General features: G+C 39.5%; 1 protein-coding gene across 2 annotated transcripts in view; it reads left to right on the plus strand.

The window, feature by feature from the left end:
• CPNE8 (copine 8) overlaps positions 1-23,203 on the plus strand; it is a 54,438-nt gene that overhangs the window by 21,849 nt on the left and 9,386 nt on the right. The window contains exons 4-15 of one of the 2 annotated variants that reach the window (XM_035126493.3): positions 949-1,052; positions 2,103-2,142; positions 3,654-3,730; positions 4,526-4,597; positions 6,469-6,532; positions 9,124-9,227; positions 11,548-11,652; positions 14,758-14,799; positions 15,385-15,460; positions 19,230-19,283; positions 20,157-20,218; positions 22,856-22,902. In XM_035126493.3, the coding sequence (XP_034982384.1) occupies positions 949-1,052; positions 2,103-2,142; positions 3,654-3,730; positions 4,526-4,597; positions 6,469-6,532; positions 9,124-9,227; positions 11,548-11,652; positions 14,758-14,799; positions 15,385-15,460; positions 19,230-19,283; positions 20,157-20,218; positions 22,856-22,902 (847 nt within the window). The remainder of the gene's footprint in view (positions 1-948; positions 1,053-2,102; positions 2,143-3,653; positions 3,731-4,525; positions 4,598-6,468; positions 6,533-9,123; positions 9,228-11,547; positions 11,653-14,757; positions 14,800-15,384; positions 15,461-19,229; positions 19,284-20,156; positions 20,219-22,855; positions 22,903-23,203) is intronic. The other variant, XM_035126495.3, reaches the window with a different exon arrangement.

Raw genomic sequence — 23,203 nt, forward strand, 5'->3', positions numbered from 1 at the left:
AGCTCAGTATTTTCTACACTGATTGACAGCAACTTCCTGGGGTCTTACAGGGAACATTCCCATTCGCACATGGAGATGCTGCCAATTGAACTTGGAACCCACTGCATGCAAAGATGCTCTATCACTGAGCTGTGGGCTGGCCCTTCCCTGGTGTATTGATTTTAGGTTTTTGTAGATGCCCCCATTCAGATTGTTCCTGATTCTGAGCTTCTTGGTTCTTATGGAGAAGATAAATTGTCCACTTTGAAATCTCCCTTTTAGCAATTAAAGTGTTCTGGGAGATTTAGAAGTTTTGTTTGTATGCTGTTTAAAAACAAACAAAAGTAAAATGTTGTTAATTGGCCCTGCTTAGAATCTCAGAGGAAAATATTGCGTAATAGTGTCTGCTAGTTCTAACGCCCTGCCAATTCCAGATTCTGAGCAAATTAGCAGAAATTGTTCTTTCCATCTATTACTAAAGATTTTCCTTAACCGTTCACTTGTTCTGAAGCTTTACATCAGGTTTCATGGCTCAAACAATGGTTTAGTTTTTAATTATTTTTATATATAACCTCTGAAAATTTATATGGGAAATGAATAAGATGTATATACCCTGTCTTTCTGAAAAATTTATAAAATGCAGCGTTTATTGCAATACTTTACTTCAGGATATCTGCTGCATATTTTGGAAAATGGTTTGTCTGCTTGATTTCTGTTTGGCACCTCTTAAGATATTGTTAACAAATATTGCATGATGGCTCCTGAGATCTTAAGTAAAATAAATATTGATGAAAATTACATTCATTGGGTGTTGAATATACTCAGGCTAGGAGCTGCTTTTAGCTAGGTCTCTTTCCCTGCCTAATGAAAACCTTATATTTCTTCATTTTTTTTTCATTTCGTGTGTGCATATGTACTTATCATATGTAGTTTTTATTGATATACTTTCAACAATATTTTATTTTACAGTTTGGGAGAACCGAAGTAATTGACAATACTTTGAACCCAGATTTTGTGAGAAAATTTATATTGGATTACTTTTTTGAAGAGAGACAGAACCTGCGATTTGACTTGTAAGTTTATTTATATACTTTGGGGTTTGATTATATTATGACAGTATATTTGATCTACAAGAATAGTTAATGAAGTGGAATTTTAAAACATTTTGACATTAGATTGTATCTTAATGTAGTGGTAAAAAATGTTTCCAGTCAATTCACTACAGCAAACTATGTTGTTTCAAATTCAGCTAATGGATCTACAGTTTTCATTGGTATAATTATTATTTTACACTATGGTTACTAAACCCGGTCAGCTTCGAGGAAACGTTTAGCAACCTTGTTAAAACACTTTTTCCAGATTGCCCATCCACCCCAGTTAGGCCTCACCAACACTATAAATGAAGACTTTTGTTGAAGTCTCTGCTACAAGTCCTGCTGACCTATTTAAGTGCAGGTCTGTTTTTGCTGTTCTTTTTCCTGGAATCTTCCCTGGGCTCTCCTACCAGACATTTCCTGCCTAGCATTCCAAACAGCACATCACTTCTTCTCCATCAGTGCTGTAGAAAGGTTCTCCACTTGTCTCTTCATCCCAAGGCAAGTGATTCAGCTATCACAGCAATCCTCTGGCCACCAAGCCACTCTGCTGTCCAAGCCACTCTGCTTTCTTCCTCATTGATCATCTTCCACTTTGGTTACCTTCTCCTGGCTGTCCATCACAATCGCCAATCGTGGACCCTCCAACCATATAGCCAGCTCCTAGCTATATATACACTTATTCTGGCCACTCTAGTCCAACCCCAGCCAAATTCAAAACTTGTACCCACCAATCAGAACATGCAGAACTTCTGTTCTTTTGCATACTGAGAGTTCCATCTCCACTCCCACCCCAAGCGTTAAGGGTTAAGGTTCTGCATTGATAGTTAAATCAACGTTCACCTGCACAAACATAGAGAGTTCTGCCATCATACACATTACAATGTACATTACAATCCAAATGATGGAAAGATTACACGATACCTGCTTAAACCCAGTTTTAACCAGCAAGATCACTTCACTGTTTTACATGGGTATTGGGTTTATAAGTACCGGTAGTTTAAAATATTTTGTTCTTTTTCATTTTAGGTATGATGTAGATTCAAAGAGTCCAAATTTATCGAAACATGTAAGTGCTACTTTATTTTAACCTTAAGTGTTTCCACATCTTATTTACACATTTTATATATTTTAAGGTCTAATTATCCTTGACTGTAATTTTTGCATCTCATTGCCATTTACCTACCTTACAATTTTGTCCTTTATATACATGCTACTTACGATTTCACTTCATGCATCTGATGAAGTGAGCTTGAGTCCATGAAAGCTTATACCATACCACCAGTTAATCTTTAAGATACTACAGCAGTGATGGCAAACCTATGACACATGTGTCAGACGTGACATGCAGAGCCCTCACTGCTGGCACACAACCCATCAGCCCATTTGTGCTGTTGTTGTTGTCCCCCCCCCCTTTGTTCTCCCACTCCTCCAACTTGTCTCCAACAGCTTTTCTCAGCTGTTGCTGGTAGCCAGAGATTGGTTTTTTAACCCTTTCTGTGCTGTTTTTCCTGGCGCTTTGGCAGACTATGACTGGGTGTAACAGTGTTCGTTTTTTAACCCGGGCTGTGCTGGGTTTTTTGGCACTTTGGCAAACTATGTCGGTGCTGTGTGTTAGTTCCAGCGAAGGTATTATTCGTCATTTATTTCTCTTCTCTTTCACCCCCCAAAAGTGCAGCAGCTTTGGGGCACCCCCCAAAAAAAGCAAAGCAACTTTTGCACCCCCCAAAAAAAACCTTCAAAACTTTGGTTAGCAGCTCCCCCCCAAAAGCTCAACAACTCTGGGCACTTTGTGATAAATAAGCGGTTTTTGGTTTGGTTTGGTTAAATAATTAGTTTTTGGTTTATTAAATACAGTTATATATTACAATTATACATTTTTGTTATTTAAACTATAAAGATCGCAAAATTATGGGTTTTTTCTTGAAGTGACACACCACCCGAGTTATGCTCAGTTTTTTGGCGAATTTTGACACACCAAGCTCAAAAGGTTGCCCATCACTGTACTACAGTGTGCTCTAAATATTTTTGCTGCAATATACTCACAAAAGTGGACAACATTCAAGACAGTTGTCAATCTTTCCAGGAGTGGACACCAGCACCATTGTTTGTTCCACATCTACCATCAACAGGGTGGCCTCAGGAGGAAGTTAGCTGGTATTCCCAGCCCTTGCTAAACTCAGGAAATTATAAGTTTGCTCAAATTCTGACTCTTCACTGAACATAGAGATTATGGGGAGTCTGTCCCCCAGTATCCACACCAGTACATGAAGAAGAAAGAAACATTTTCCTCCTGCACTTCTCACAATTTTTGTTGTTGCAGCTTATCATAGTTAAGATAGTTCTGGATTCAGACAGCATAACAAGCTTTGGTTCATGAAAAGCAAAAGGTTCCAAACTTGCCCAGGTTAAGGCGCAATGCTCACTTAAGCATGTTCCCATAATTATGAACCATAATTTATCAGTGTGTCCAAATAAAGCCTTTAATTCTATTTAAATACTGCATTTCTCATATCCATATGAGAAAGTGGAGATGGGTTTGTGGGACTTAGCTTTATCATTTTCATAATAATTTTTCAGGACTTCTTGGGACAAGTTTTCTGTACGCTTGGAGAGATTGTTGGATCACAAGGAAGCAGATTAGAAAAGTCAATCATGTAAGTGTATTCTTTTCAAAGAAACTGATGCTAAACTTCCTATATCCTTCCCACTAGCTACTGATCCTGCCTTTGGTTTGGCAGATCTTTGTGTTCTCTGGTATTTGACAAATAAAAATTCTAGACAGGGAATACTGTCAAGGCATGTCATTTTTTATTCACTGTTGTGTGTTCTGAATTTGTGTAGTGTTGTTTTAAAGTACTGTAAATTATAGCACTGTCTTCAATTAAGGTGAATTGCTTTTTCATCATTCCATCATTATACAGCCTGAAATTGTAGCCCTCATAAAAATCAAGATACTGTAATTAGTTCTATCAGTAGGAAATTTGACATGGAAAATCCACATTTTTGAGGTATAATCTAACCAAATGACACCGTTTATGAACTTGGCTTGTTTCAACAAACCATAGTTAAAATTAACCACAATTGATCTGGTTTCCGAATAGAATGACAAGCTGCAGTCAATCTAACACAGAAGCAAAAGCTCACGAGCTCTTCCTTGCAGACATATCTAAGAAGCGAACAGTGAGGGGTGCTTGTGAGCTGAAAGCTTATTGTTGGTGATTCTCATGACTCAAAACTATGGGGTTAACATTCCATCCAAGCAAGACCATCGACTGCAATCTTTTTCCCTCTTGCCTAAAATATAATTATGTCACGAATTCAACAGCTTTGCAAAAATATGCATTTAGCTACTTCAGTAAAACTCCATAATACAGTCTTGTTACAAGTTCCCATTTTAAATCAGTTTAAATGAACTAAAGGCAATATTAAAACTCGCATCTATTTGGCAGATTGAAGCTTCCCTGGTGGAACCTGCTTTCCAAAGCAAAAATGGCCATTGGCGGCGCAAGCAGTCTGCAGAAGTGTGTATTTGTAGATGGGGGAAAGGAAGCTCCTGTGTGTGTTTGCATGTGGCTGCATGTGTTTGGATTTCCCTAAAATGACTCTCTGGGAACAATGCAGGATTGTGACATAGCTTTGTTGCCATTGGGAGATTTTATAAGAATTTTATAAGAATTAAGAAAGCTGATTGCATTAAGGATTGCAGCTGTGCCACCACTTGAAGCAGCAGTGAAACTTTTCATAAGAAAGGGAGAGAGAAAATTTAAAACGTCTGCCACTTCATCTTATGGTAACCCTTCCTGCTCCCTATGAAATTAACTAGAAATTTTATCCCCTTCCCCAAAGCCTGTTAAATAAACCTCCACCACCCCCACTTCCATGAGAGGTGAATGGCTTTGTGAAAATAGAGGGTATTTCTGGCCCAGCTTTGGGCATGCTCCTTTGCATGGTGGTGTACATATTTGCATAGTATTTGTGTGTGGCATGCTTTTGCATGTTGCTGCCCATTCTCCTCTGTTGTTTGCATGTGACACAGTGCTATATGTAGCTATGTGAGTGCCATACTCCTGCAAATCTTTGCATGTAGTTTGCTATCTGTGGGGTGCTGCTGCTGTGCTTGTTTGTTTGAGGCATTTTCCTGCATGAATTTGCATGTGCTGTGTTGCAGACCTTTTTTGCATGTGGAATACTGCTTCATGTTACTATGTGTGTTTGTATGTAGAATACTGCTAAGTGTATTTGCAGGTGATATGCCACTGTGTGTGTAGAATTACTACGCATGTTTACATTTGATGTGCTTCTGCATGTGTGTGCATGGAGTGTGCAGTTGTGTGCTGCGTACTTTTGCATGGGCTGTGCTTAATAGGTAGTATGCTCCTGAGTGTGTACTGTGATGCTATTTGCATGTGACGTCCCTTTTCATAGCTGTATGTGTTTGAGAGAGCACGTGAGTGAGTGGAGCAGCCCTGACCTCACAATATTTTGTGTCTTGCCTTTGCCCGCTTCCTCTAACATTCTGCTTTACAACTCTTCTGATACTTCCTCCCTATTCACTTGATTTGCAATCTGTAACAGTGGACTACATTGCAGGGATTGTGAAAGCCACTTTGCCAGCTATAGCCCCTCTCCCCCACTGGAGCTAAACCTCAGTGCACTACATTATCTGGCTTTGGGGGACAAACTATGAAGGTGATAAAAACAGGAATAATGTGCAGGCGACAGTAAAAATGGCCTTAACTTACAGATTACTCAGATATATGAAACATTTCCTGTATTCCACATAGTATAAATGCTAAGTATTACAGGCTAAAAAGCCAAGTTTAATCTTTTAATTAAGTTTTGTGCTCCCCAGTTATGTGAGTTTTCTGGAAAATATATATGCAGTATAGGAAATTTTTCTGGTGCCCTAGAAAGTGATCTAATTTAGCATGTTTATTTTACTTATATTTAGTAAGCAAAGCCAAGAACGTTGACTCTGTCAAGCATGCGTAATATTTATTTGCAGTTGACATCAATTTGTTGTTACTAATGAATGGGAGATATGGAATTTTTTTGGTGGAAAAATAATACACCAAAAAATTTTCCCTCATCACTGATGATCTCGCATTTTGTGCTCACTTGCAACATAACACCCATAAACCAATATTTCCCTTGGTCTTTTAACCTTCTGCATGTTGTGGGAGCACCAGAAGTGAAGACACTATGGTGCAGTGGTACACTGATCCTCCACTTTCCCTATTAGTTAAGGAGAGTGGCATATATTAGTACCAAAGGACTATATATGAGAGCTTGCTCAGGTTGATGGATGCAGAGAAAAAACTCTGGAGAGGAATGAACTGGTGAGTTTGGAATCCTTGTATTTAATTGCTATTACAATGTTGTTTTGTTACAGAGGAATTCCTGGGAAGAAATGCGGCACAATAATAATGACAGCCGAGGAGCTCAACTGTTGTCGGGTAAGTTCACATTTTGGTTTTCTTTTGCCAAAGTAAATTGTTTGTCTCCTAGTTAGCATAGAGTACAATTCAAAGTGTTGGTGCTGACCTTTCAAGCCATAAATGGCCTCAGTCCAGTATACCTGAAGGAGTGTCTCCACTCCCTCATCTCACACTGAGATCTAGTACCAAGGGCCTTCTGGTGGTTCCCTCACTGCAAGAAGTGCAGTTACAATGAACCAGGCAGAGGGCCTTCTTGGTAGGGGCAATCACCCTGTGGAACGCCCTCCCATCAGATGCCCAGGACATAAGTAACTATACAGCCTTTCATCTGATGGCAGCCCTGTATAGGGAAGTTTTAAAATGTTTAATTATGTTTTATGTATGTTGAAAGCTGCCCAGAGTGGCTAGGGCAACCCAGTCAGATGGGTAGGGTGTTGTTGTTGTTGTTGTTGTTGTGGGTAGGGTGTTGTTGTTGTTGTTGTGGGTAGGGTGTTGTTGTTGTTACATTAAATCCATTTGTATATTGCTAAACTTGTAAGACTAGCTATTGCATGCTTATAATCAGACTTTGAAGAGTAGACATCTTGGCATTTGCTATAGAAGTAGAGCTCATCTTATGCTGCTTTAAATAATTAAATCTATTTAGGAACAACAAAGGACACTGCCTTATACTAAGTCAGACCATATGCAGTCAAACTTCGGTTGTCGAACGTAATCCATTCCAGAAGACTGTTCACCTTCTGAAATGTTCAACAACCAAGGCACGGCTTCTGATTGACTGCAAGAGCTTCTTGCACTCGAGCAGAAGCCGCATTGGACGTTCGGGTTCCGAAAAGCTTTCAAAAACCGGAACATTTACTTCTGGGTTTTCGGCGTTAGGGGGCCAAAACATGCAAAAATAGAGCCATTCGAGAACTGAGGTTTGACTGTATTGACACTGATTGGCAGTGACTGTCCAGGGTTTCAGACAGGAGACTTTGCTAGCCCCGCATGAAGATACCACAGATTGAACCTGGGTTATTTTGCATGCAAAACATGTCCTATCTACCACTGAGCTGCAGCTCCTCCTCAAGGAATATTTTGTGTTGATGCATAGTCACAGCTTTTATTACTCTTAAAATTTAACATGACTGCAATTTATCATTGTTAAACCAAGTACGTATGCATGGATGCTAGATCTAAACACAAGGCTCATTGTAATAAAATGGCTACCACATGTAGATAGGTCAATATCTACATGCTTTTCTTCCCGAGTAGTTGTTTAATAATAATAATAATAATAATAATAATAATAATAATAATAATAATAATAAATAATTTATTTATACCCCGCCCATCTGGCTGGGTTTCCCCAGCCACTCTGGGCGGCTTCCAGAAGGATATTAAAATACAATAATCTATTAAACATTAAAAGCTTCCCTAAACAGGGCTGCCTTCAGATGTCTTCTACCGGTAAAAGTCTGGTACTGTAGTTATTTTTCTTTTTGACATCTGGTGGGAGGGCGTTCCACAGGGCGGGTGCCACTACTGAGAAGGCCCTCTGCCTGGTTCCCTGTAACTTGGCTTCTCGCAGCGAGGGAACTGCCAGAAGGCCCTCAGCACTGAACCTCAGTGTCCAGGCAGAATGGAGGGGGTGGAGACACTCCTTCAGGTATACTGGACCAAGGCCGTTTAGGGCTTTAAAGGTCAGCACCAACACTTTGAATTGTGCTCGGAAACGTACTGGGAACCAATGTAGGTCTTTCAAGACCTGTGTTATGTGGTCTCGGCGGCCGCTCCCAGTCACCAGTCTAGCTGCTGCATTTCCTTGTGGATCATTCAGGACCACTCGTTTTGCCTCCGCAATGTTGCAACAGTGTGAAGAAAACAGCATGGTAGTCACATGCCAAGTTCCTGGTCCTGAATGGCTTGTCACATAGAATCGGCAGCCAGTGGATGCAGTTCAAATAACCTTCAACCTATTAAATCATGTAAGCAAAACACCTCCCTGTACATAAAAACATGTCAGAAAAGGGTTGCTTTATTAATTCTTTTGTTCCCTTTCTATTTATTTATTTCAGCAGTTTATATACCATTTAAAGCTGTGGTTTCTAAGTGGTATTTCTTCTGCTGCTACAGTTTTGTGGCATTTTATGCTATTGTATTTATTTTATATGTTTTTTAAATTAACTATTATTGGAGATTGTCACTCAAAGAGCAGAATGAAGAACAAATAAAGAATATCTCCTATTGTAGAACTAATATGAATTCTAACATGATTATATTTGGGTGATTGCAGTGGGAGAAGGAACAAGAAATCCTTGCTATCTCTTAATTTGTAATTGAAATTTTGTTACAGTATAGCTTCAGAAGCCTAGAATTATGAATAAATTGATTAAAATATTTGATATGATGTGTGTGACACAAATAATGTCTCAAAATTCATGACTATGTTCCCATCTTGGTAGCAAATGAAAAGAAAATCAAAATTTTACGTGCCTCTTTTTTGGTTAGTAAAATGAAAGCAATGTAAACTTGATGCCTAATACTTATGCAATTTTTAATCAGTGTAAATAGTATGCTTCTTATAAATCATAAACTTAATTTGTGTTACACTCTTCTATTATTAGGATGCTGTACTGATGCAGTTTTGTGCTAACAAATTGGACAAGAAAGATTTCTTTGGGAAATCTGATCCCTTTCTGGTATTTTTTCGCAGCAATGAAGATGGCAGGTAGATATTCTTATTTTCTTCTGTTAAACATTTTGTGAAGTGTTATAAACAATATTTAAAGTTTCAGCACTCTTGTATCTTTAGAGTACTGTTGATTAGAAATTGAAACAATCCAGTGCTCTAGTCTAGGGAACTCTTTGCACAAGCACCTCTGTGCATTAAAGATGCCTAAATTGCCTATTTTAGTGGGTTGGGACTGGAACAATGCAAGAGCAACCAACATATTGAAAAGGGTAAATTAGTAATCATTATATACTTTGACTTCCAAAATACTTTTGGCATAAGATGGTGACGGTGAGCCAGTAATTGTTTATGGAAAAGGAGACAGAGTTACACAGAGTTCTCATGACAAAGGAAGGTAGGCAGTGCTCCCCGTATCTGGAATGGGTCTGGTACTATTTAAATTTTTTATTAATGATTCAGAATCTTATGGTTTGCAATAACGCAGATTAGTTTGCAGATGACATGCTTCAACATGCTAACGACGCTATGTTCTGGAAGATTTTTGGTTACTTACTCATTTATAGCAGGGGTGGCTAACCTTTGGCTCTCTAGATGTTGGACAACAATTCCCATCAGCCACAACTTTTGTGGGGGGGCAAATGTTAGCCCCCCTGACTTGCAGCCGTGGACAAATCACTTTTCTCTCTGCCTTGATAGTATCCAAGTATATATATTGTTGCTATACATCAGAAAACTGCAAAAGAACCTATTGAAAGTTGCTTGTGGCAACACTGCTTTGTGACGCCGTGTGCATGTTCATTTGCATCAGTTGGGATCCATTCTCTGGTAGGGTATGATCTCATTTGAGGACAGGGCAGGAGAAAAAAGACCTGGTGTATACATCTTCATCTCCACTTGGGAATCTGCAATGATAAAAAACGAGACCAATCATATTTTTATCCCTCATGATTTACTATTGGCATCCATTTTGTCTGGAGTCGTCATAGTAAGCCATAAAGCCATAAGCCATGGTTTTCTGTGAAGGAGCAGCACACAAGTGCTTGCTGCTAAATTGCTCCCGTTTTGTTCCTCCCTTGTAGAGCCAGAAGCGACAAATAGCAAGTCTTGGCTTAGTTGCAACGTGTGAACCAACACTCTTAGTTTGTTTCTGACCAAACTGTATTGTTAAGCCAAGGTTTGTTCTTTGCTTACTGGTCCTGGCAATTTGTTCAGGAGAAGCAAATTGTGAGTGTGGTTCACATGCTGCTTGTGGTTCACAGAATGGAGCCATTGTAAAGAGGAAGACGCAGTGAACTGTAACACATACACAAGGCCTATTCAAGATCACTTAACCCAAAGTAGTTAGATACTTATACCCTTTAATCATTGTGTCGTGCTCATAATCACCGTGGTTTTTCCATAGTTTCATACATGCTTATACAGATGATATGGGATTCTACTCTGGGTTAGTGATTGTGAGAACAGAAATGGTAAGGAATTTTTGGTACCACATCTAGGTGTTTGGGTCGGGTCACCAGTTGCCATTGGCAGGAGCGTATTTTCACTATTTAGAACAGGCTTCTGTGGCTCTGCCCTTTGATTTCCAGCAGGGTGGGGGAAGAGGAAATCAGGGAACTTCAGTCCCCACAGACCATTGTGCATGGGAGTAGACAAGGCACCAGACATACCCTGAAATCCTTAACAGGAAGCTTTCTGAGTGTTGCAGAATGAGGAAGCAACAGACATACAAACCTTGGGGCAGGAGAGCAGCATGTTAACCATTCCTGGTCTAGAAGCTTCTTATTGTTGTCGACAATTAAAATATTGATATTCTCTATGTTTAGAAATATACCAGTGAAAAGTGGTGTGAGAGAAGGTCAGTAAACAGTACCATAGCTGTTGTATCCTGGTGCAAATCAGACAACCTGTCTTGAGGCTTTTGTTCCGTCTTCAAAGAGGTAGAAAAAAATTCAGGCATCTCGTCCCTGGTTTAATCCCAAACGGCAACATCTAATAATCAAGAACTTGCTACAAAGCATTATAAGGGAAGGAGTCTGAATATTTTCTTCCTCACCTATGAAGTACAACAGCCTCATCAAAGCCCCCTCCTCTGCCTGCCAGAGTTCCTCCTCCACTTCCTGCTGCTACCCATCATGTGTTCTTCGTAAAAAGAAAAAAGTGTGGTATAGCTGTATGTGTAGATGAATTTGAAAACTGTTTGCATTGCATGACTAAAAATGAAATAGTGCTCTCTTTTTTAATTTCACATAAATTACAGTGTATTCCCACTTGGTGGATTTGTTTTCAAAAACTATCAAGTGGACTATAAATACCTTTAGATAAGTATTAAAATAAGAATAGCTTGTTTGTGTTTCAGCTTTACAATCTGCCACAAAACAGAAGTGATAAAGAATACATTAAATCCAGTGTGGCAGGCATTCAAGATATCTGTCAGAGCACTTTGCAATGGAGATTTTGACAGGTAAGAGTTAAACCTTTTGTCTTAAGTAAAGTTTTCAAAGATCTGAGGTTCCTCAATTTAGTTTAATCTTTTTAGATAGCATAATGTAAGTTCAAAACTTTAAGTAAATGTTAACATCACCACCATTCATTTAGTTAAGTGTTCATATGTAAGAGGTACATGGGGTACTATGGTATTTTCAGTATACTAATAGGTACCACTCTCCACAGATGACTGACAAGCAGATAAAAAGCAAACTCTCTGAAAACATGGAGCCACTGTTGCTCGTGCACTAAGAAACTGCTCTTTGTCACTGCAAAGCAAATACTGATAATACTACTTTTCTCAAGAAAAATTCTTTTTGTTAAAGGTTCCTGGAGGTGTCCTCTTACTCAGAATTTATGGGATAAAAACCAGCCTACAAAGCAACTTAACAGAATGTGCTAGTGCTTCCTTCCTTCTTTTTCATAAGTAGCAGTCATCACATGAACATCTAGTGAAACAGGAATGGATGGAAAGGTATCTTCCCCATCTTGGTTACTTCATTCAGTTGTTTTTTATAAGTCAGATCACTGAGGTGCTTGCAGACATTGCTGATGCCATCTCTCCCTCAGCCGATTCACCTCGTCTTCTGTCTTTTCCATCTTACGGGCCACATAAGAAATTGAGTGGAAGGCAGACATTTTAGAGCAGTCCGATAAGGTTATATCATAACCCAGGCAAATCAAGGCATTCAGAACTAAGAGTTCTAGAAAACCTAATAGCATTCACCGTCTTTCCTTCATTTTCAGAGGAAAGCCCTCCCCCTTTCAAATTAGAGGGGGATTAGTCATACCAAACTTCAGAAGTTTAATGATATCAATTGCCTTTAATAAATATTTACAAGACAACTTAAATACTTTGGAAAATTACCTTGCTTAATTATCTGACCTCAATATTTGCTTGAAATGGAAATGAAATAGATGCAATTTGGTTAGACATAACTGTTGAAAGGATTGCACCTTTAATATTCCAAAACCTGCCAATGGGGCCAATCGGTTTGAAGGCAAATTCCTTCCCATTAAAGAACCACAGCAAGGCTAGTAATTGCATAACTTAGAAGAAGAAATGGTAATATACAACAAGCCCCAAAGCATGAGTATCGAGTCCCAGGAGGCAAGCAGGAGTGAAACCTGCTCCACTCTGAAGCCCTGCCCCCATGGACATGGATTGGCCAGAATTCAAAATTGGGACTGGTGGAAACTCCCACATGAAGATTTCCTAATTGCTGGTTGCCCACCCCAGGACTGGGTAAGCGGCCATTTTAAACATATTTTGTTCCTGAAAACCCCTGAGCTAACTTATGACAAATGTTTATGACTCTACATGATGCATTGCTACTTAAGAAATTTATATATACAAGTTAATACCCTCATTTGACTTGAGACTGAGCAGAAAGTCTAAACAGTGTCTAAAATAATTGATTTCTGTGATTGACAAAGAATTCAGTGAATCATTATTTCAGGAAAAGCACCTTTCCCAGTAAGACCATCACAGGACTAGAATAGGCTGCAACTTCTGCTGAAGAGACCTGCAAAGCTGTTGCTGGAATCTTCATACAGCTTTATTAGCATTTTAAGAGGGATGTAATTTTTATTAACAATTCTCATCTGTAATCCAGAAGCATACACACCAGGGAATGCCATATTTTCCATCCTTTGTTTGGCTATTGGTATATTTTACCCTTTCATGTGATTGACTGGAGATTTTGCTGTGGCAAGGAATTTGCTACTAGAAAAAAAGTATTTCTCTGATAGTAGATCCAAGAATCCATGTTTCTTATTACATTTTTCTTGTACTGTGCTCTTTAAGAATACCTTTCTCCTAGTTATTAGGTACACTAGCAGCAGTACTTGTATCTTATTGCTACATCTGCCTGTCAATCGCCCATGGAATGAGAAGTTGTTAGTTTGGATAACTGGACCTACCCTCATAGAAATTTATAGTTAGGGAAAAATCTAAATATGCTGCACTTGCTGTGACAACTTGATTTAGTACTTATTTGTTCTAGAATACAGCCTCCTTAAAGTGCCATTTTCTTACAATTGAAATATGACAAATATTTATACCTCTCTAATCTAGATCTTAATACATTCTGTCCAAACTGTTCTAGACTTATGATGGTTTGATTCCATGTGCTTCAGATATCTCTGTACCTCTCTGTATCTCTGTACAACAAATAAATTCCTTGAGATGTCCTGAGATACAGGGTGATTCCATGACCTAGAAAAAGCTGTTATTGTCAGAAGAAAATGCATAAGACAGTAATTCACTAATAGCCAAGAGTCATTTACCATTGACAAGAGTAGGTATTAAATATTTCAGAGCAACACTGTAATGCTTAGGAACATAAGTTGCCTTTTACAAAGTCATTCCACTGGTTTATCTACCCCAGTACTGTCTGCTCTGACTGGCAGTGCTCACCCACTAACAGGACGCGGGTAGTGCTCTGGTCTAAACCACTGAGCCTCTTGGGCTTGCTAATTGGAAGGTCAGCAATTTGAATCTGCGCGATAGGGTGTGCTCCCGTTGCTCTGTCCCAGCTTCTGCCAACCTAGTAGTTTGAAAGCATGTCAGTGCAAGTAGATAAATAGGTAGCACTGCAGCGGAAAGGTAAACAGCATTTCCATGCGCTCTGACTTCTGTCAAGGTGTTCTGTTGTGCCAGAAGTGGTTTAGTCATGCTGGCCACATGACCTGGAAAACTGTCTGTGGACAAACGCCGGCTCCCTCGGCCTGAAAGTGAGATGAGTGCCACAACCCCATAGTCGCCTTTGACTGGACTCAACCCTCCAGGGGTTATTTACCTACTTAGCTTTTGCTCTCCAGAGATGCCGGCTAGAATGGTGTGTTGCCTTGAGCACCTGTCTGTTGGAAAGGCAACCGGAAATGCTTACAAATAAATTATATTCTCCTTTGTTTTAACCCCTTTTTTAAACCAAAAAGGCGTAATCATGATGATCAATTTAATAATTAGATGTGGAAATTAAAAATACAAGTAGTAAAGTACATTACTCATTTATTTCTGTTGACAAGTTTTTTAGTATATGTGTATAGCTTTTTCTGTGTTTTATTTGTTTCTCTTCAGAACAATTAAGATTGAAGTATATGACTGGGATAGAGATGGAAGGTAATTATTTTATTGCACACCATTAATTGTTCAAAAGGAATTGTATAACATTTGTGCTCATAGACTATTTGGGCAGCTTTTGGAGTTTTCTACCAGTCATTCCTGTGCTTAAAAGCTTTAATGTAGGAATGTGTGTGCTTGCAGGAAATAACATGAGTCTACTGAGCCACTCCCTTATTGATTGTACATATGGTTATTTTGCAATCTGATGTATACCAAACCTCTTCATTATGCATTTTGACACGGGAGAGGGTTTTTTAAATGCTTTTAACTCCACTTTGTGAAAAAATAACAATGCACATTTTGTGGGGAAATGGTATGTAATCATGTAGATAATGAACCAGAGAAGAAATACTGTATTTCCTAATGCTTGGGTTTGGTTGATAACATGAGCCTATTAGTGAATTTCATGGAGCAATGGAAAACTTTCAAATATAAAATAGAGTGCCAAATTGTGGGGCGTTGGACAAATTCCTAAAATGCCTCTTGTACTGGGAAGTGTTAGCTAGCATTTTGTTCACACCTTGACCTACAATAATACAGCTTATCTGCTAATCTGAATTTTTGTTTGTTTTTGTTTCCTAGTCATGACTTTATTGGAGAATTCACAACAAGTTATAGGGAGCTATCTAGAGGACAGTCGCAGTTTAATGTGTATGAGGTAACAGTAGATTTTTTTTTTTATATCCTCAAGTACAGGTAATAAACATCATGCATTGTCTATGTGCCCCTATCTTTTAGTAATAGTAAGCAGAAAATCTGGATAAAAGCTGTAAGTCCAAGTGTGTGTACACACTTTCTAGAAATGCAGTCAATATATTTGTGGGCTCATTTTATAAAGAAAAACACCATTTTATTATATGACATAAGTTTCAACATAGTTCTTAAACTTGTATATGTTGTGCAAAGGATAGAGGATGAAACTCTTAATCTCAGGGACATGGGTTCGATCCCCACATTCCTTTCTGTTGTTTTTTAAATTATTTTCACTGCTTTCTGTTCAATAGCTCAGGTACAAAAGTCAGCCTAGTTGAAAGGAATTGGGGAAGAGATGCTCTGTCCACCCCTGTCACCTCTGTACTTCCCACTTCCAAAGGGAGAAAAAGGTGGGGACAGTAGTAAGTTAAAAGTGAAATACCAATAGGAATGTCTAAAGGGTGAGAGAGACTGAATTATATGACTGTATGGATTTCAAATATGAGGTGTAGCTAAGGAATGAGGATGGAGGTGTGAAATAGATGTAATTGGTATCAGAAGAACACTGACCTCTGAAAAGTGTATTTTTAAAATTAAGAAAAGAGCAAAGTGCAATGATGTAAAAATAATTAAATTTTCAATAGGTGGCAGGCCATCACATGGGTGTTTCTTTGGTACCTATCATCAAGGCAGGAAACGTTTAGAGTTGAGTTTGGCTCCTTTCTGCCCTCATTTGGTCTGTTTTTCTGTGTCATCCAGAGTGGACCTATTCAGCTCAGCTTAGCTTAGCTTAGCATTCTGTATATTCTGTGGACCTTGGTTTGTAAGTTGTGTGAGTCAGTGGAAGAGATGATAAATGATAATATTTATAGGCAAAAATTGAAAGATTGCAGAGTGAAAAATAGATTCAAGAAGATACAGATGGGATAAAGGAAGATTATATTACAGTAATCAAGCCTCGATGAAGTAAAAGAATAAGCAAGCATTTTAGCAGTATCATTAGAGATAAAAGAACATATTTTAAAAGTGTTAACCAGTTGATGACATGATACTGAAATAATAATAATAATAATAATAATAATTTATTTATACCCCGCCCATCTGGCTGGGTTTCCCCAGCCACTCTGGGCGGCTTCCAACAGAAAAATAAAATAAAAGAATAGATTAAACATTAAAAGCATCCCTAAACAGGGCTGCCTTCAGATGTCTTCTAAAAATCTGGTAGCTGTTTTTCTCTTTGACATCTGATGGGAGGGCGTTCCGCAGGGTTGGTGCCACTACCGAGAAGGCCCTCTGCCTGGTTCCCTGCAGCTTGGCTTCTCGCAACGAGGGAACCGCCAGAAGGCCCTCGGTACTGGACCTGTGTCCGGGCAGAACGATGGGGGTGGGGAGACGCTCCTTCAGGTATACTGGACCGAGGCCATTTAGGGCTTTAAAGGTCAGCACCAACACTTTGAATTGTGCTCGGAAACGTACTGGGAGCCAATGTAGATCTTTCAAGACCGGTGTTATGTGGTCTCGGCAGCCACTCCCAGTCACCAGTCTAGCTGCCGCATACTGGATTAGTTGTAGTTTCCGGGTCACCTTCAAAGGTAGCCCCACATAGAGCGCATTGCAGTAGTCCAAGCGGGAGATAACTAGAGCAGGCACCACTCTGGCGAGACAGTCTGCAGGCAGCTAGGGTCTCAGCCTGCGTACCAGATGGAGCTGATAGACAGCTGCCCTGGACACAGAATTGACCTGCGCCTCAATGGACAGCTGTGAGTCCAAAATGACTCCCAGGCTGTGCACCTGGTCCTTCAGGGGCACAGTTACCCCATTCAGGACCAGGGAGTCCTCCACACCTGCCCACCTCCTGTCCCCCACAAACAGTACTTCTGTCTTGTCAGGATTCAACCTCAATCTGTTAGCCGCCATCCATCCTCCAACCGCCTACAGGCACTCACACAGGACTCATACTGAAAGTGCCTAGATCTGCAACCGAAATAGATAAGTGTCTGTTTTAAAAAATCACATCCAGTTTCTGGTGTGTGAAGGAGGAGATAGAAACACTACTAAGAGAAAATCAATCTTTCGATAAATTCAACTGAAGAAAGTGAGAAATCATCCAAAAAGAACTAAAGGAAGACATGCAGTGAGATGAGTAATTGAAGATGAGGTAGAATCTGGAACTGAAAAATATAACTAAATCACTAACTTGAAAATGAAAATAGCAAAAGAATGCAAGAGAGGTTGAGAGAGCATCAGAATAAGGGTTTCAGTATAGAAAGCGTACATACAATAAATGGATAGAAGAAATGAAGCAGAAAAAGACGTATCAAGAGCAGTTAGAGTGATAAGGAAGTAAAATGAAATATCAGAATTTAGGAAACCAAGTTTATACAAATATTGCAAAATAATAGTATGTTATCAAAAGTAAAGGAAAGATATGATCACAAGCAAACTGAAAATTTGTGATGTTTTTCAGACGGTAAAAGAAAATCATTAATAGAAATTAACGCAAGGATAGGAATCAGATTGGTTAAAATCCAAAAGGCACATTAGAAGATATGAATTCTAAACAGCTTGCAAGTACAGCCAGCTTCAAGAGTTTAGAAACAAAGGGCAGCAGTTATGCTAGATAGAGAAGGAAGTCTTAACAAGAGATGTAACCACAGATGACTTCCTCAAAAAGAAAAACAGACATCAAAGAGAAAACATGCAGTTAGAAGAGCAATATAGGGCAGCCATACTAAATGTAGTGCCCCCCAACTCCTGTTATCCCTGACCATTGATCATGCTGGTCAATGCTGATGGGAGTTGTATTCCAAAACATCTGGTGAGAAAACCAACTTAGGACAGGAGGTGTCCAGGGTGGGGAATCTTCTGGGGGGGGATCACACCTGATGGGATTTACAGTGATCCATAGCTGCCAGCAAAGAAGCAGCAGATGGAGTTCAATATCTCTTGGGAATGTGAATGTAAGGGACAGTAAACCGAGGAAGCTATTCAACTCTTACAATTTTAAGCAATGGCAAGAGTAGTTTAGAAAGGATGGCTGTTTCTCATTTTCTATCTGCCCTCCCAGCCACTTCAACCTTCTACCCACCAGACTGGAAGACAACTGTGCAGAACTTACTCTGTCCCCTGAAATCAAAGCCGAGATCAATCCAAATTGAGCTCCCCTTACGCTTTGCCTCCCTGCAAGCCTCACTCATTTCTTCCTGCATGCCCCTAGACGTGAACAAGGCTTCCTTTGAACGTTTCTTTCCCTGCCACTCGTAAGATTGATTCCAGTGACAAGAACTGGTGGAACACTGTATTTTTTTTATTCAATCCAGTGAAGAGCTTTTTATCTCAGCTGGTAGAATTGGAGGCAGGCTGCCTCTATTACAAGTCAGTGAGGAAGATGGGGGTGATGGAAAACAGGGAGCATTCCTTATAAAATCTTTTCTTATCAGTTTGCCCTGATGTACACATTAATGTGAGCAGCAGCAAAATGCACCTCAGGGGTCCTTGCCAGGGTCATACACATTTCCCTGTCAAATGGGTTGTGCTGGGTTAGGGAGGTGTTTGAAATGTGCATGAAGGGAAGATGGAGTTCATTCATTCATTCATTCAGCCTTTATTGGCATAATGAAGGTGGAGTTTAGAAGCAGGGAGCACGGCAGAGTTCAAAAAATGTGAGTCTTAAGAATATAAAGAGATTTGTGTTGACAAGCAGAAAAGTTGACGTGCCTGCGTTTTTTTTCTAGGTTATAAACCCAAAGAAAAGGGCAAAAAAGAAAAAATATGTTAATTCAGGAACAGTTAAGTAAATCATTTCTTCATTATTGTTTTTCTATCCTTCCCAGCACATATTGAAGTGAGATATATCTAAGTAAGCATTATGTGAGCAAGAAATTCTTTAAATAAGATAGGTATTGTATTATGAGAAGTTCTTGCTTTTTTTGTTATCAAATTATAGATGAGCTTGTTCATTTTCTATTGAAAATGCGCCTTCCCTGGGAATTAAATAGCCAGTGTTAAAGTTCACAGGTGAGTGCTTGAAGCTCCTGGACTGAATAGTGTTAGTTTAACTGAAGCTGATTCTGTCTTCCTGAACACTTTAGAAGTGAAATGTAAATGGTTGTTACTTTGGTAAATGTAAATGGTTGTTACTTTGTTGAAACAAGGATAGATAGACTGGGAGCAAGAAGGTCACAGCGTCTTTAGCTTTGTTCACAGAGCAATGGGTACAACCAAGGCATTCTTAATTTGGCTTTGGTAATAGTTTTGACCAGGCTCCATGACGCTTCAGAAAAGTAATTCATGGGATGATCCAGCCACATAGATACATGTGCACAGCTCAGTGCATATATGAATAGTTTTGCTCTTATAAGAGGGTTGGTAGGGGAGGTGACTTGGTGGAAGGGAATCTGCCAAGTGGAACAGCATGTATATAAAGAAGCTGGAAGAGAAGCTATAGTGGAGACTCATAGATATTGTGAGTGCTGGGGTGAGAGAAGTGTGTGGAGTGGGGTTGGGGTTACCAATACATGTCATTTCCACATAAAACCATATTTGCTTCAGTATATTGGATAAGTTTAAAAATAATTCTAAAATACAGTACAGAAGCTTCTATATTTGTGGCTGTTTTGAAGGTTGATGTTTATTACTTGTTCTGTGTCACTTGCTCTCAGGTAACATTACTTTCCTTCCTAGTGGAAACCGAAGTTTCATTTCTTGATTATATTAAAGGCGGGTAAGTATTCATTTATAATACTGGTATCACAAAGGTTTTTAATTTCTTTATTTACAATTATTTGTATCCCACATTTCATTGCAAATTCCAAATTCATTACAAATCATTCCAAGGCAACTTACAAGTACCATTAAGTTACATATTTTTAAAACATAATAAATAATATTCTGTTAATATTGCCTTTCCCATAGGCAGCTGATGGTAGATCACCCTATGCGGGGGGAGGGGAAAGTCTGGCAAGAGCAGAACCACCCTCTCCTGTGAATTGATATTGCTGAGCTGGCCTTTGGTTGAAAGGTTTTCGCCTTTCAGGCAATAGCACATGACTCTCAGGTGTTTCTATGGAGCTGTTTGTCACAGCTTGGGTAGAAATGTCATTGGGTAGAATAAAAAATAAGGGGGACCCTTGTAATGAATCTTGAGAAGCCGCACCAGTTCTCAGTGGGCGAAGCGTGGCGCCACTCCTCTTAGGTTGCCAGCCAGATTCCAGTCACATGGCATGCACCTTCCAATCTAATCAGCTGCCATGGCATTCCCCAGCAGGCATGCTGGGGGTGGTATTTCAAGCTTCACATTGGAAGTCTTCTGGGTTTACAGATCCTGACCTAATTCCATACCAACCCTGCATACCTTACTGAAGTCAATAAAGAGTTGTCCACTGTTTTCACCCACACGGGTGCCTTGAGTTTTATGTACCCCTAGACACACTTTGCCTGGAAGGAGGGGGAGGCATTCACAATTCACCTACCACGCAAATGGCAGCCATGCAGATGGCAGCATCTGATCAGGGTTGAGGCCATGGTACATGAGAAGGGGGGAAACCCTCCTCCTACCCACCCCCGGTATCATAGTACCAACAAATGTTGCCCCCCCGAGCTTCTATTTGCTGTGGGTGGAAAGCTGCTGGTGGAGCCACATACAGTGGTACCTCGGGTTACAGACACTTCAGGTTACAGACTCCGCTAACCCAGAAATAGTACCTTGGGTTAAGAACTTTGCTTCAGGATGAGAACAAAAATCATGCTCCGGCGGCGCAGCGGCAGCAGGAGGCCCCATTAGCTAAAGTGGTGCCTCAGGTTAAGAACGGTTTCAGGTTAAGAACGGACCTCCGGAACGAATTAAGTTCTTAACCAGAGGTACCACTGTATTCATCTTAATCAGGAGTGGGGCAGAAAGACATAGTGTGTCTGGTGGCCCCCCACACTTGTAATTTAATAACAAAAATAAAACCAGACAAGAAAAATAACACATTTCACATAATATCTAGTTTGATCCTTAAAAGGTAATGGTAAAGGACCCCTCACAGTTAAGTCCTGTCGCAAACGAGTCTGGGGTTGTGGCGCTCATCTCGCTTTACTGGCTGAGGGAGCCGACGTTTGTCCGCATAGTTTTTCCGGGTCATGTGGCCAGCATGACTAAGCCACTCAGTGCACGGAAACGCTGTTTACCTATTACCTAGGGTAGGACTGCCATATTTTGAAGAGCAAAAAAAGGGGGGGCACATCTGCCAACTTCTACTTTTAGCTATGGATTGCTATGACGACTCTTATTTTACATACCCATGAAAGAGAGAACATGTCCTGGAAAAAGAGGGGAAATGGCAACCTTAAAGAGGCTTTGGGATTATTTCCTATCATAAACCTATCTGCAATTTTTGTATAAATTGAATGGAGGTGGTATTTATTTGTGAATTCATATTAAGTCAACTTTCCTAAGCCTAAAAACAAATAACGGACAATTCCTTTTTAAACAATTTGCACTGTCACTTCTTAATTGTGGCCTACTGCTTTAAATAATGGATTTCTGTATTTTAGAATTTCTGTTTTTTTGGAAGCCGCCCAGAGTGGCTGGGGGAACCTGGCCAGATGGGCGGGGTATAAATAATAAATTATTATTATTATTATTATTATTATTATTATTATTATTATTATTAAATTTATATGTACCCTTTAAATTGTGAGATGCTCAAGATATTTCAGCATATTGCATTAGAGAAGCTACTCTTATAAAATAGCAGTTTAATAGTAAATACTGAATACTGCAATCCCGTACATATCTGCTAAGAGGGAGGCTTGCAAGGTGGAGACAAAGGCCTTTTTCAGTTGTGGCTCCCTATCTTTGGAATGATCTCCCCAGTGAAGTCTGCCTAGTGCCATCATTAACATGTTTTTGGCACCTGGTAAAAACGTTAGTATTTGCCCAGTATTTGCCCAGGCATTTGCTGGAATGTGATTATTTGCCACCAAAGTTCTTTATTGCTATTTTATTGAGTCTGTTCTATGGTTTCAATTATAATGTTCTTCTAGCCTAGCCCCGGTTTTGTCATGCTTTGTGTTTAAAAAATTGATGAATTGCTTAGACTATTTATAAAGCAAGCAATTAAGAATTTGAAATAATACTAATACTTGTAAGTCAGCGCTGTTGTATTTATTGAATCTTACTCCTAGGTATGCTTGTATACGATTACAAAGTAATGTTATAGTATAACTTTTTTGATGCTGTTTGGCAGTTCTGTGTATCGTTAACGTGCACATTTGTCTAAGTGACATTTTATTGGTTTTTCTTGATTTATTACTCTTCCTATAGCAACTTACATCTTCAGATATTTCACATTTGTTTGTTTACTTCATTTCACAGGACTCAAATAAATTTCACTGTGGCTATTGATTTCACAGCTTCGAATGGTAAGTATTGGTTTGTTGATATTAAATTGAGTATCCACACAGTATTTGTGAACTGTTTTGGCATTGTATTTTTCATTTTGCTTGTCCTATTGGGGGACTCTAGTGAGAATACATTTTGAAGATTTGGATCCAAATATTTATGTGGAAGAAAAAGACCCTTGCTTTTATGTGTCCCTCACCCACTTTTTTGTTCTCCTTCATCCCCCTCCCATATCCATTACAGTACTGTTCAGAGGGTCTCTCAGGAGGTGCAGGAGACTGCAGCTGGAGCAGGGGACAAATAAGTTACCTTCTGTGGGCA

The sequence above is a fragment of the Zootoca vivipara genome, chromosome 9 (genome assembly GCF_965207765.1).
Source record: "Zootoca vivipara chromosome 9, rZooViv2.hap1.1, whole genome shotgun sequence".
In the NCBI taxonomy this organism is placed as follows: Eukaryota; Metazoa; Chordata; class Lepidosauria; order Squamata; family Lacertidae; genus Zootoca; species Zootoca vivipara.